Source organism: Poeciliopsis prolifica, unplaced genomic scaffold (genome assembly GCF_027474105.1).
Source record: "Poeciliopsis prolifica strain line A6 unplaced genomic scaffold, Auburn_PproV2 SCAFFOLD011, whole genome shotgun sequence".
Taxonomy (NCBI): Eukaryota; Metazoa; Chordata; class Actinopteri; order Cyprinodontiformes; family Poeciliidae; genus Poeciliopsis; species Poeciliopsis prolifica.
This window is the reverse complement of record NW_026562386.1, coordinates 11,613,050-11,627,758: the sequence shown is the minus strand read 5'-3', so window position 1 is coordinate 11,627,758 and position 14,709 is coordinate 11,613,050. Positions and strand designations below refer to the sequence as shown.

General features: G+C 36.7%; 1 protein-coding gene across 1 annotated transcript in view; it reads left to right on the top strand.

Moving 5' to 3' along the window:
* The first annotated feature begins 216 nt into the window (after positions 1–216).
* ddb1 (damage-specific DNA binding protein 1) overlaps positions 217–14,709 on the top strand; it is a 44,548-nt gene continuing 30,055 nt past the window's right edge. The window contains exons 1-9 of the mRNA XM_055036868.1: positions 217–390; positions 1,902–2,050; positions 2,278–2,394; positions 2,555–2,776; positions 3,661–3,775; positions 5,459–5,556; positions 9,614–9,772; positions 11,282–11,365; positions 11,946–12,062. Coding sequence (XP_054892843.1) covers positions 330–390; positions 1,902–2,050; positions 2,278–2,394; positions 2,555–2,776; positions 3,661–3,775; positions 5,459–5,556; positions 9,614–9,772; positions 11,282–11,365; positions 11,946–12,062 — 1,122 coding nt within the window. The 5' untranslated portion in view covers positions 217–329. The remainder of the gene's footprint in view (positions 391–1,901; positions 2,051–2,277; positions 2,395–2,554; positions 2,777–3,660; positions 3,776–5,458; positions 5,557–9,613; positions 9,773–11,281; positions 11,366–11,945; positions 12,063–14,709) is intronic.

Genomic DNA, 14,709 nt, shown 5'->3' with positions numbered 1-14,709 from the left:
TAAAAAAGAATAACAAGTTTTCGTTACACGGCGTCCGAGAAATGATACGTCTTCTGTGCTTAAGAAACATTGGCATGTGTTAAATAATCTCTATGCAGAGTAAGACAAACCTAAGCATTTTGGGATTTTGAGTCACAGGTGCACCAATATATCAAACTTACCCTGTAAAACACCCTCCAGTACTTAGGGGGCGCTCCGAGTCTGGATTAGTGCACGTCGTTAACCTAAACGACTTCCCCAACTGTTTCCGGAAGTTTTATTATCAATGATTTTGTCACTCGTGTGAGATTTAAACACTTCTACGGTGTTTGTTCTCCGTTGCTGTCAAGATGTCTTATAACTACGTGGTAACAGCTCAGAAGCCCACGGCAGTGAACGCCTGCATCACAGGTAAATATGACTGATCCGAGCAGGACTGGGACGTTGGCAACCTGCGGGCAAATTGAGCTCCCGCGCTGCAGCCATACAGGCCTGTTGTAGCACTTAGCTGCTGGCTTTTAGCTCAAATGTTTACCTGTAATATTAGACGGAGTGCTTTATATGCAGTGTACGGCACGGCTATCTGTAATTATTTCTGCAACGCAAATACGATCAATTAAATTGTGGTTATTGTTTTTGGTTAGTTGTTTTCATATAACAGCAAATAAAAAGCGACTTATCTAGCATCTAATTAAATTGCACATAGCCGCTCCAATCTTCTAAACATAACTCTGGTACCATTTGGAGATCTCATTTGGCTTAAAATAGGCTATGACAAAGTCGAAGCAATGCTCAAAATTACGTTCTATCAAACATAATCTCACATTTTGCGATTTATCTTTTAGAACTTGGCATGGGTTCTTTTACGTTCAACTAAACATTAGCTCATGACTCGGTTTACGCAGTTACTCTAGGAGAGATTATTAACAAAGTCGTGAGAAATTTGTTTACTAGAGCAAGAAAAAACAATCTATATTTACATTATAAAATTATACACTTCTTTTGTTAGGAAGTAAATACCATTTGATAAGTTAGATGGAAGCCCAGGGTAAAAGTACACGTTTTCAATCTGTATTTTAATGTCCGAATGGTATTTTGGACTGCATAGCACTAAGAAAACATATATCTGCCAGAAGGTCTTCGGGTTCTGATCTCTCCTTCATTCACTATCCAGAGTACTGTGAATGAAGTACTCTGGATTGCTTTCACACTTCTACAGTATGGTCATTATGTAAAATTGCTTCTAAATTATATTTCCATGATTTACACAAAGCCCTACCAGCTGCTTCTCGGAGCTTCACTCAGGTAGAATTTAAAATGTTCTGCTGAGACATTTATTCCTTAGTGTGAATTTTGTTATTAAATTTATGTGCTGTCTCGATAGACCTGCTCAATATATCAACTCAGTAGTCTTATTGCTTCAAATGTCTTGAATACAAATATTGCACACTAGGGATATATCAAGCTTTTGGGATTGGCTCTTACTGCTCTCAATGCCCACAATTGATCTATATTTGTAGATAAAATACCTACAAATATTACCTGTCAAAAACCGATGGCCAAATATCTACAAATATTTGTAGATCAAACCACTAAGAATAGTGGTTGTGAAATTGAAGCTCATAAAACTTTGTAGGGACATTTTAGTTAAGGAGAAAATGGATGTTATGATAATAGATATCGGAAGGCAAAAGCATTGCAATTATATATTTTTTCTAAAATTGCATAGCCTTATTTTTGGTTGTTTTCATTTATAATAAATTCATTCATTTAAAATAAATATAGCTAAAATTCTCAACTAGAATTGTGAAAGAGAGGTCATCAATTTTTGACATAACTGTGTCAAAACCTTTTTAACGCTTTTCTCTGCTAAAAAAAAAACAATTATATCCGTCTTGTAAATGTTGCAATGTTTTTTGCAGGTCACTTCACCTCTGCTGAGGACCTTAATTTGCTCATCGCTAAAAACACACGTTTGGAGATCTATGTGGTCACAGCTGAGGGACTTAGACCTGTCAAGGAAGTTGGCATGTATGGCAAAATTGCTGTCATGGAACTCTTCCGTCCAAAGGTAGGAATTACATAAATGCATAATTCATTTGAAATGATCTTTTCTTGGTTACTTTGATGTATTTATTAAAAAAGACAAAGGAAAGCAAGTTCAAAGGCTTTTGAAAGTAATTTGTAAGTTAGTTTTTCCATTTGTCTATTTTCAGACATTCATGTTATCTTATTCTGCGTTTATATTGTACCAAACCATGTTAATGAAATGCTGAATATTTTTTACTTTTTTTCCAGGGTGAGAGCAAAGACCTACTGTTCATTCTCACATCCAAGTACAATGCATGTATCCTGGAATACAAACAGAACGGGGAGAGTATTGACATAATCACCCGTGCCCATGGCAACGTCCAGGTGGGTAAAGCCTTAAAAGTACTCGGGTGTTTTTTATTTTTATTTTTATTGTGAAGTGTTTACATTGGGGAAAGTTTACAAACTCTGTTACTTCTAGTAGCAGTAGCAAAATTTTAAATGTTTATGTCCAACCTCAAACATTCCCACATCTGTTCTTCAGGATCGCATTGGACGTCCATCAGAAACAGGGATTATTGGGATTGTTGACCCAGAATGCCGCATGATCGGTCTGAGGCTGTACGACGGATTGTTCAAGGTGATCCCATTGGACCGGGACAACCGAGAGCTAAAGGCGTTCAACATCCGGCTGGAGGAGCTGCAGGTCATCGATGTTCACTTCCTGTATGGCTGCCAGGCTCCAACCGTCTGCTTCATCTACCAGGTGCTGTGAGGTTCAACTTAATAAAAAAACACTCTTCAGATTAGGATAGGTTACACAATATGTACGGGTATTTGTTTGTCATAAGTGGTTGTCGGTTGCCAAAGCGTCTGACAGCAAGACAAAACAGCAACAGAAGAAGTTGGACAGCATGACCAGAAAGTGGATGGGTTTGCTGCAAGCGCCTGGAATGTCTGGCCTGCAGGAGTCACAGTGGTTTGTTTTGGTATCAGGCAGTACATGAACTTACCGACATTTCATGTTGCTGAGGTGTCTTGCAAGCAAACACAATTTGAAATTGTATCAAAAATTATCACCATAGTCACAACAGACTTCAGAATTCTTGTCATTTTAGCTATTAGTTTATGTCAGCTGTTTAGAAATGTTATTATGTTTTGTACTCCTTGAATTAGTGTAACAGTCATAACAGATTTAGGTAATGATATTTCAAGTGTGAAAAGACAGTAATAGTTTAACATGACACATCTTGATGTGTCATGTTAAAAAAAAAAAACAAGGCATCAACCTCCAGAAACCAAACTGTGCTTACTATTTATAGTGATGTTCTAAGCGGTGCAATCTTTTTAAGGCTGCAGCTCCAAGCAGTAGCTCAGGCTTCCTACACAGTCTGGAAAAAAAAATATGAACATTTTGTTTAAGTCTTTTTCATGCCTGGATTAGAAACAGAAAAAGGAGTATGTTAAAATATTTGGATTCCCAGACTTTGTCCCCAATCTTAAACCTCCTTCCTTCATTTTGAAACTAGAACTCAAACAACTTTCCATGTGCTTAAACATTACTGGACATTATTGACTGCTTTAAACATCAGTTCAGTGGCAAGAATGTTTTGTGTCCTACTTTAGTCAAATCATTCCTGTTTCTCTTAGGACCCTCAAGGACGTCATGTAAAGACCTATGAAGTTTCTCTGAGAGAAAAGGAGTTCAACAAGGGCCCCTGGAAACAGGAGAATGTCGAGGCTGAAGCATCCATGGTTATTCCAGGTAAATGAGAACTTCAAGTGTTCGTTTGGCTTGATTTCATGTTTCATTGTCTTCAAGCTTAAATCATGAAAACAAAAATTCTATCCAAATGAAATGAGGAAAAGGAGCCATTAGTGGTTAAATGTGAGCATTTTCATTAAACATTTCATTTGTTTAATGAAATGTTTGAAATTTTGTCAATGAGTTGGTTTCATGAGAAACTATGGAAGTTGCCAGTTTCTCCTTAATTGTCAGTGACTGGTGGTTAGCTGGTCAAATACTGCAAAGCTTAGTTTTTGTTTTCCTTTTCATGTCATAAAATGCATCACAGCTAGAGGTGTGCCAATTGATCGGCCACCGATCATAATTGTCAGAGTTCCATGACAAAGTGTGTGATAGGTGATCACTGATCACTGTCTCATGTTGCCGTTCACCAAAACCAGCTGTATCTCACTTCACAACCTGCGTGTGCAGCTAGTTTCCTCTTTCCTTCACACTGTGCAAGAGCGCAGCAAGAAATGATAAGCAATGTGATGAGGAGTTGCACCACATTGAATGGGGACATTTGTGTGTTGCGATGGAACGTTACCTGGTGTGTGAAAATTCATCAATATAACAAGTCTAATATACAACAAGGACTTGACGAAATATGGTTATATCGAGGCTCAGTGTAGGACAAAAAGAGATCCGGAGCGATCAGACAGCAGATAAAGCAGCGAGCAACTACCAACACTCACCCAGATGACCATGATGGTCAGAAAGCTAAACAAATAATCAGAAAAATAATTTTAGTCAATGAGCTAGGGGTGCAAGACATTGGTTCTGTTCTCACTGTTCAACCACAGCTACGCTTTACTGGTAGTGATATTTCACAGACGGAGTGTCGTTTCTGCGCCACCCAGCAGTGATCTCTCACATCGAGATATTTTACACATGTATTGAAGCTTTTGTTAATCAGATAATCTGTGGTGTATAGTTTGCAAATATTTTGCAAGTATATGTCTAAATTAGTTGAATTTATTACCATTTTTTTAGATTTGCCAGATCACACAGTAGGATTTATACCTAAACGCCAAAAATGAACAACCAATCCAGATGATCAGCAGTGATCGGAAGTCATGGGTGATCAGAATCGGCGGCAAAAAACCAGGATGCTCGATGCTGATCGAGCATCCCTAATCACAGTAAAAAAAACATTTTACTTAATAAATAGATGAATCAACAATCTGCACTTAAATGTACTTTTGTGACGTTAGTAGAATCATGTTTTGATGCATAATTTGTGATCAAAGATTGTGCAGCACAATTATTTATTTTGTGCCTTGTTGTCCTTTTAGAAGGAAACCGAATTGGATTATGAGCAGCTCAGACTATTGTCATTTCTGTATTTCTAATTTTTCATTTGGTTAAAACTGCCTTGATAACCAAGAGTGTTTATGAGTTTGTAGATGCTTAAGTGAAGTAAGACACGTTACTTCCAGTCTCATTTATTTTCTTCTTTATTTAAAATTCTTGGGGTGCTTTATGGCATTTGCAGTTTGCATGTTTAAATCCTAGGTGTGTGTATTCTAAATGTAATCATAAATGGTCTGCAAAGACACCAGAACATCTGCATTTGGAAACGTTCTAAATTTGTTATGAAAAATTCTGCGCAAATGCTGGAATTTAGCAATAATTATTTTACCGTTTGTGCTTGTGTTTTAGTGCCGGAGCCATTTGGTGGCGCTATAATCATAGGACAAGAGTCAATCACCTACCACAATGGGGACAAATACCTGGCCATTGCTCCACCAACGATCAAGGTAAAAAGCATCAAAATGTTCTGTTTTCATCAAAGTGTTCATTATAAACCTGCTAAATGTTTTATATCTGACTTTTTTCTGCTCTAAATTACCAAACAAATCATGACTAGATGACATTTTATGACAGAAATTTTGACAGAAATTGAATAAAAAATAACAGTTTCACAATACAGGAAGCAGTGTTGTGTTTTCTACCTGCAGACTGGAAGAAGAACTAAATAAAATCTTATGTTATTTTGACAGTCTTTGTGTTTCTTTTAATCTGAAAGTCAAATTCCTCTAAGGCATAATAAGTGACGCTGACTGAAACCTTAGCAACACTTTATTAATAAAAATTAAGTTGATATTACATCCAAGGCAAAAACATGTCTGAAATCTGTTGTATTGTCTTTATATAACAGATTCATATATTCATAGCTTATTGTGGGAAACTGTGTATCTATCAGAATTATCTGATGTGTTTGTGTATTATTTGGACATATTCTTGTGTCTTTGCCTGTAGTGAATATGTTTACTCATTAAGAATATGGTAATTGGTGTTAAATTCCAACCAGAGGCAGTATCTTACAGATAACTTCCACTTCCTGCACTGGTTTTAGTGTTCTTAAGATTAACTTGCAGTCTGTAGCACTCGGAACACATTCTCAATGCCCAGAGGAGCTCTTCAGCAGCCGCTTGCTTCTATAATTAGAGGCTGTTCTCTTTGTGTGCTGGAGTGCCAGGGTTTCATAAATTTTGGAAAGAACATTTAAATTCTTCTGATGTAGAAGCCTCTAATTTGGAGTTACGCAGCTGTTATCCTCCTGTGTCTTTGTGTCGAGGCCTTTGGCTCTGCTGCTTAGTAACTTATCAGTCTGACTTAGGAGTAGAGGGCATTTCTGCCTCTTTGAAGGCTCATTCATGCAGTGCCAGCCGTTCTGTGATTCTCACATTTGACATTTTGAGAAAAAATGGGTTCTTTTCTCAGCAGCTTACAGGAGTTATTTCAGGGATCTGCCTGTTTATTCTATCAAAATGTGTCAAGAAATGTAATTTAAATACACAAAGCACCTATTTTTAGTGTTGTTTTTTTTTTTTATCTGGTTTTTAAACTTTTGTTTAGGGATGTTTCAGCAGGAACAAAAGGGGACAGGACTGATTCTTCAGACTCATTTGAACCATCTGTGTTTTAGTTATGTCAGATTGGCTTTCTGCTGGTATTTTCTATCTTTAAAAGCTTCCAGCAGCTGCTGGGATTTTCCAGCTGCTACATATGTGTTGACAGAGCTTCATTTTGCAGGTGTGTTGTAGGAGGTTGAGGGGTAAATTTGACTTGTCAGTCTATCTTTAAATGTTGAAAAGGTGTGAATGTTTTATTTATTTATTTATTGTAATCATTGGAGTTGACTGAAACTACACTTCTTGCCAGGTAATTATAAAATGTTGTCCTGGAGCACCAAGATGAAAACAGAGAAGGAATGTCTGCCAAAATTTATATGGTGCATGGAGCCAAGATGAGCATCAGAGGTTTGAAAACCTCTGGCGCTCATGTCAAAACGGTACATTTCAAAAATAATAAGTTAACAATTCTACATGCAGGTGAAGGAGAAATTGTGTCGGCTTGTACAGCAGAGAGTGACAACAGCAATATTCTCTTCTGAAAAGTGGGGCAATCTCCTGTTATTGTTTATGTAAGGGAAATTTAAATGTGGCTGTCTGGTGTTGGTCCACTGTGTTCTGTCAAGTTGAAAGTGAGAAAATCCGTCTACCTGGACATTTTAGAGCACTTCATGCTGGCCCCCCTGCTAACACACTTTCAACGTGAAGTTTGATGTTAAAGCAACCATTCTTTAACACCTCAGCAGTGCTGCAGACTGATCACATCCATACCTCCTGCATTGAGGATGTAATTCATACAAAATGTGCCCTGACCAAATACTGAGTGTATATTCTGTACAATACATGGACATCATTTGAAAAAAACAAACAAAAAAAAGCTCTTTATTAGCCTCATATCATATTTAAACTAAATGTTGGATTTTTATTTGCTTGATCCTATGATCTTAAAAGAATAATACAAACAAACGCCTAAAATATGTCGTGTAATGCACGCACAGTATGAGCAGAAGTGCAACTTGAAATTAATTAGTGTGGTAAAATTCTAATTGGTAGAAATGCACCTCTCTTTATGTGCAGCAGTATTGCATACCTTGTCCTGCAGAGGGCACTAATGGTACTTTGTGATCTTTAAAATATCTCATGCCGTTGTTAACAAGCCAAATGTTGTAGTTTTAAAGATAGTGAAAGGATGACCACAATGGAAAAAATGTTTCTCCCTTAAAAAGGGATTCAACATTGAATCACATGAACAAATCATCTGCAGAGGTTTTAGGAATATTGGTAAATATGGTAAAACTAACAGATCAGTAGAGAAAGTTCTACAATTGAGTACATTTGTATTCAAATTCTGTATGTGGTTTGCAGTGTTACTGTTTCTTTATTGTCTTTACAGCTGTGCAGTTCTAGACTAGTTTCTTTCTCGTACACCAATTTGAATTTAGAACTATTTTTAAAACTAAAGTATAGAATCTGCTATAGCTAGTATTTATGAAAAAAAACAAACAGTTTACTTTGGTGATTCGCAAAGGAAATTTGGATTATTACAAACGAAAAAAGTATTTCTAAAATAGAAATGGTTTCATTAGAAAAAGGAGACTGTTGTTACATTGTAATACATTGGGCAGGAATGACCTCATGGACTAGTCCTTTGCTATAGCAGCACTAAAGAAAGAGCATCTGAAGTGCTGTCTGAAAGGCTGGCAGAGATGCATCACAGAGTTTTTAGTATCTGTGTGCAGTCATGTCCCGCTGAAAAACAAGCAAACCACTCTCAATGTTTTGTCCCTGTCAGTTTTGACACTAGTTCCAAACAATCCCAAAGCTGGTTGAGGTAAAAACTACTTAAAATTCCTCCTCTGTGCTCTCTGTGTGGTGTGACTGTTGAGAAAACAGATTTGATATCTAAAGACCCATCTGCACCAAAACTACCTTTAACCATAATAATAAACCTGATTACAATAATAATGTTGTGAGCTTATGTTGCTGTTCTTGATATGTATCAAAACTAATTCTACTGACCCAGAGCAAAAAAACAAAACAAAACAAAAAACATTTGTGGGATTTCACAATAATTTACAGAGTAAAGAGCATTTGGGAAATTTTAACCAATTAATAAACCTAAGACACATTTGTAACTATAGTTATTGTCATCACTCATATATGAAAGTAATTTCTGTTTCAGGGGGCATGACTCAAAATGCTTTTTTGTGTCAGAATTATTTGTAATAAGATGATTAGTTTTTCCGTGTTGATGCCATCTAGCGGTTGTTAAGGAGACATGATGACCTGAGGATGTTCCTCCTTGCTGCTGTTTGGTAACAGTGAGCATGGAGAATAATTAACCCTTGCTATCCTCAGTGTTGGATGTGAAAGGGCAAATACTAGTCCTCAGACCACTATTACTTGTGACAGCTGTTGGCATGTTTCTATCCTTACTTAAAACAGAAATCACTGGGAGGTTCCCCCAAAGTTCAATCTTTTAACACAAAGCTAAAAATTCACCTGCTTAGAGTTACTTTTAATTTATAATAGCTTGAAAATTGATAGATATTATTTTGATGATGGTATTTCACAAAGTGTTATGTTTGTTGCATGAATCATAGCTGGCTAATGTATTGTACTGCTGCTGAAACATGCTTTACAAATAAACTTGATTTGAAATGCATGGTCCGCTCTACAAATGAACTCAAGTTAAAGATCACATTTTCTAAATTTGCCATTCTGCGATTATCCTACTACAACAGAATAACTTGAATTGAAGCTTTTTATGCATTTTTACTGTACTGCCTATAAATGTGGCTTACAAGATGAACCCTCAAGAAATCTTTTATGTTCTTTTTCATATAAAATTTCTGCCCTTTAAAGTCAACTTGATGTGAATTCATTAATTTTCCTTAAAATGACTGAACTCTTCATTTTTTAAAAAATATTTATTTGCACTCTGCTCTTTTTCTTGCAGCAAAGTACCATTGTCTGCCACAACCGGGTGGACCCCAACGGGTCGCGCTACCTGCTGGGAGACATGGAGGGTCGTCTGTTCATGCTGCTCCTGGAGAAGGAGGAACTAATGGACGGCACCGTGGCTCTGAAGGACCTGCATGTGGAGTTGCTGGGAGAGGTGCTCATTTATCTTCTCCATCCTGCCTCCTTATCTCCGTTTGTCTTCACTCTGTTTATCCACCTGACTGTCCTCTGGCATTTCTCCCATTTGCTTCTCTAGCCGTTTTGGTCATCCATTATCTTGCTTGTTGATTTTTCCACCCCCTCTTCTGGGTTTTATTCCAACTATTTATCTATCGGGTTTTTGTTACGATCGACTCTTTAATGGTATTAGCCGTATGAGCAGCTAATGGGTATGCCGCATTTCTATTGAAGATGAGGAAAAAAAATGAAGCCTGCTTCATGTGTCTTTTGCTAAACTGTCAATTATCATTTAAGGGAGATTTTGGACAATGACTATTTTAATATTGTCCTCAAAGCTCATCTCAGGTTCGAAATATACAACTTTTAATGAATGTGTAGCACTCTTCTTGCAACGACCTTCCTGTGAATTTGGAGAGGCAAAAACCCTCGTTTCTTGTTCTGAGTGATGCAGAAGCAATCAAGCAGACTGAGTGTTCAGCAAGAGATGGATTGCTGTTACAAAAAAAAATGTAGAACTGTAAGCTAGTTTGGGCAGACATGAGCAGCTTTTGATTGGAATGTCGAACAGAAAAGTCTAGATATTTTTGCATCAATAAGATCATGCATTTTTTATGCTCAGCAAATGAGTTTGCCAAACAAACTGCAAAAACTTCTGTTTTTTTTTCCCATTATTTTTCTCATGCCAGAAAATGAAATGAAAATCCTAATTGTTTTTCTAATTCTACTTTAGGTAAACAGTTAACTTGAACTTAGATTCATATTCTAATTACAGCGGACACTTTTTTGTAGACATTAAATGAACTTATCTTTCTGTGTTGGCTAGTTGGACAGCAGTTCTTTTCTATAAACATTTTTCCTTTTTTTATATATATAAGCCCACTTCTTATAAACTTAAAATTAAGATGCTTCAGGTGTATTCTTATTTATAACGCATGAAGTTAAAGCTGGTTTTCATCCATTTTTTCACTGATCATAATGAGCTACCATATTCCTAACTTCAATGTCTGATTCTGCCCAACTTTCTAATCATACAACCAGAGAGAAATTTAAAGAGGAGCAAATGAGGTGGATTAGCAGTGCTGCTAACAACTGTATTGCTTTTAATGATGGTGTCATTCATTAAAAGTTACTGTGAAATATCATGTATTGCTTGAAAATTGAGCTGTTAGGATGTCAGGACTAACATCATACAACAACAGTCTTAATTCAGAGGCTTGTCCAAATTCATTCCAAGACTGACAACTATTGGAAGTCCTTGCCTAAAGCATCACCATCCAGAATGTCTGAAAGATACTTTGATGTTGGGAGTCAGGACAACATTTAGTTTCCTTTAGGATAAATAAAGTACTACTGAACTGAATGTGACATAATTTTTAAATTTATTTATTTTTTTTCCTTTTGACAACAAAATTGTGGAAAACATAATTTATGAGTGCTATTGTTTTGGCTTGACATAGAATTGTATGTATGTCTTTGCTGGCAGACCTCTATAGCTGAGTGTTTGACCTACCTGGACAATGGTGTGGTGTTTGTTGGATCCAGATTAGGAGACTCCCAGCTTGTGAAGGTAAGCAGCAAGAAAACAAAGTCTGGTTTTCATCCATCATCCATCCCTTCATCCATCGCTGTTTATTAAAACATTCGGGTTAAGGCTGCTAATGCAGCAAATTTCCCACCAAAATCAGAAGCAATTTTTGTTTGAGTTATTTTCTTATCCAAATTCTGCATTTATTGCATGCCACAAAAATATAAACACATGCATAAGACACTATAGATTTCAATAAATTTCAATTTGTTTAAATGTTTATTGAAGTTTAATGCGCTTAAACCGGAGAAAAGCAGCACAGATACAGCTGCATAAAGTCTGAACACTAACCCACAATTCACAGCTTTAATTTCGCCTACACACAAGTTGGCCCAGACCAAATCCCCCAACCCTTAGATCCCAGATCAGTCCTTGAAAACTTTAAAATATGTATTTTGTATATTTTGGGATTTTATGCCTTGTTTAAACATTTACACCTTTAGTCCTTCATTTGAAGTTTACGATATTTTATTTTCAGACTTCCAGTGTTGCCAACTTAGTAAAAAAATACACCATTTATCCTCTGTTGCTGTTTGTAAAAAGAACTGTTTGTTGCCTGCAGCTTAACGTGGACAGCAATGAGCAGGGCTCCTACGTCACAGTAATGGAGACGTTCACCAATCTGGGGCCCATTGTGGACATGTGTGTGGTGGATCTGGAGAGGCAGGGTCAGGGCCAGGTAAATGTTCAGCTCTTCTTTCGGTTTGTTCTGTCTGTGTTTCTTTCATCTTAAAGTCAAGACTTTTTAACTACTCTTGTTCTCATCTCCTTCAGGGTCTTGTATCTTGCCAGTGACTTTGGTGCACTACATTAATATTCATCTAGTGTTGTGGCATCCAAGTTGGGTCAGCTATTATTTTCTTGGATTGTGGTTATGTTCAGTGTTAAAACACTTCTCGAGTACACAAACCTCAATTGCTGTTCAATTTACACAAGGCAGATTGTTGTTTAGATCTTTTCCTTCGGTATTTCCAATACTCTCTGTAACTTTAAAGACCTCATATTATGTGTATATTAGTCATCTGCATGTATTCTGACCATTCCTCATTTCGGTTTACCTTGAGTAAATGTCAAACTGTGTTTTGTGAAAATAAGCCAGGATAACCCGGATTGAATTTTAATGTCACATTTAAAATGCAGTTACATATAATTTTTTTTGTCTTCACGTTATTTTGCTACATTAAAAATCCTGTCCATTCTTTATATGCAACCACAAACTAACGGATTGTGTGAGCCTTTGGCGTGACCGTAATATATTTCCATCAAGATTTCATAATTTTGCAAAAACAGGTTTCTTATTTGATCATTTGTCTTACTTTATGTAGACTTGGAGAAGCAGTGGAATAAAGGGAAAAGGGAAACAGAGATGCTGTGCAGAAGGTTTTATTGGCAGGGTTCGGCTCCAGGCTTCAGGGCACTAGATCCGCTTCCAAAGGCAGCAGTCTCTGGGCAGAGACAAGCGCGCCATCAGCCACATACCGCTTTCATCCATACACACTGTCTGTCTCATTTTATTCTGCAGAGGTCCAGAACTAAATCTAATCCCAATTGTTTTAATTTGCCATTTGCTGCAAATCCATTGAGCATTTTACCCAGTTAATTGATGCACACGCATTCCAAGACTGTTAATGGGGAGAAAAAAAGAGACGCAGAGAACTGAGTCACAATTTCCCAGACAAAATGCAGTTTGACCTCTCAGAAAAAAAAAAAAAAAGCATAGCAGCTCAACATATAGTCCCAGCAGAATATTATGGGCACAGATGTGCAGCTTAATATTTGGGTTTTGCAAAATAACAAATTGAGAAGATTATCAGAGCCCTGGGCGTCGCCTGAGAGTGAATTTGACTATGTCAGGGAATTTGAGAACATGTTTGGGGAGGTTGCCAGGTCCATCATGACTGTTTGCATCAAGATGAAACTGTTGGGTGGCAGGTGGTACAGGGTGAGATTATGTGAGCCTGGTGTTAATCTTGTTAGTGTACCATGACTAGATGAATAAATAACATTCAGGCGCACTGCAGTCAGGCTGCACAGAAAAGCAGATTTATTAACCTCTGTGGTGTTGGATTATAATGCTGTCATGTTTCTTAATGACAGTCTCAGAAGCTTTGCAGTCAACTAATTCAGCACAGAGCTGCTGAAATGCAGATAGGTGACGGCTCTTCTACTGGGACATGCACCTGGAGTGACACGTTGCATTTTAATTTGTTTCAGTCTAAAGTTTTGAAGATTTTGTCAATTACATAGAATCTCATCACAAAAGTTATTAATTTAAAAATATATATATAAAAACTTAAACTCATATTATGTAGATTCTCTGTGGAATTTTAACAATCATGGCTTACATAAAGTGCTTATTTAGTAATAAGTAGTATACAAATAATTCATTGGATTACCAATTAATAATTTGAAATATTATTTAGCTCTTACAGTTTTCCTGCACATCTAAACAGTATAGTGGTACAAATTACTTTAATAGTGTATACATAAACATTTCTGAGCAGTAAAATATCTGAAAATGAAACAATACTATAATATCTGGGCTCAATATGGAGTTCTGTACTAAAATTGAAATAAAGTATGCAAACGTAAATAATTACCCCCTTTGTTGTAGAAACTGACATAATCTTAATCATATAAGTACATCTGAGCTATATTACCACTCTGACTCGTACCCCTCACCAGTTGGAGTAGGTAATACACACCAAGTTGTATGTCAAGTGCCAATAAACCCAAGAAAAAGACAATGATGATGAATTCACAACCAAGTGTTTTATATATGACACTAATTTGATGGAGCATGTTTCTCTGACACTTTTGTCAGCATGGGCAAGTGCCAACACCTACTATATAAAGCTTTTCATCAGAAGGAAGGTTGAAACTTCCTGGTGGACGTTAGATGTGACAAATCACAATCAACTAACACCAACAGATGGCATGGATCCCTAAATTATCAGAAGCGTCACAATGGACCTCAAACACAATCCAAAACTTGAAGTATGTGTTTCTCTACCCTTCCTGTAAACACTCAGGCCTTGATTTCCAAATTAAATGCAAAAAGAGGAATTTGGACATCTGACCAGCAGCCCAAAAAAAGCATTTTTGACATTATGTTCATAACATGAACATGTTTATCCATTAGAAATGTTTTCTTTTGGTCTAATGTAAGATTTGCATTTTCTCAGAAACTAAATTGTGGCATTTTTGTTAGCTGAAGTCATAGCATCAATAAACACTTAAAATCTTTCACTTCTTTATATAATGTAAGCTGTGCCTAATCACATGAAATGACCTATTATTTATTAAAAACAGATCATTACTTTCAA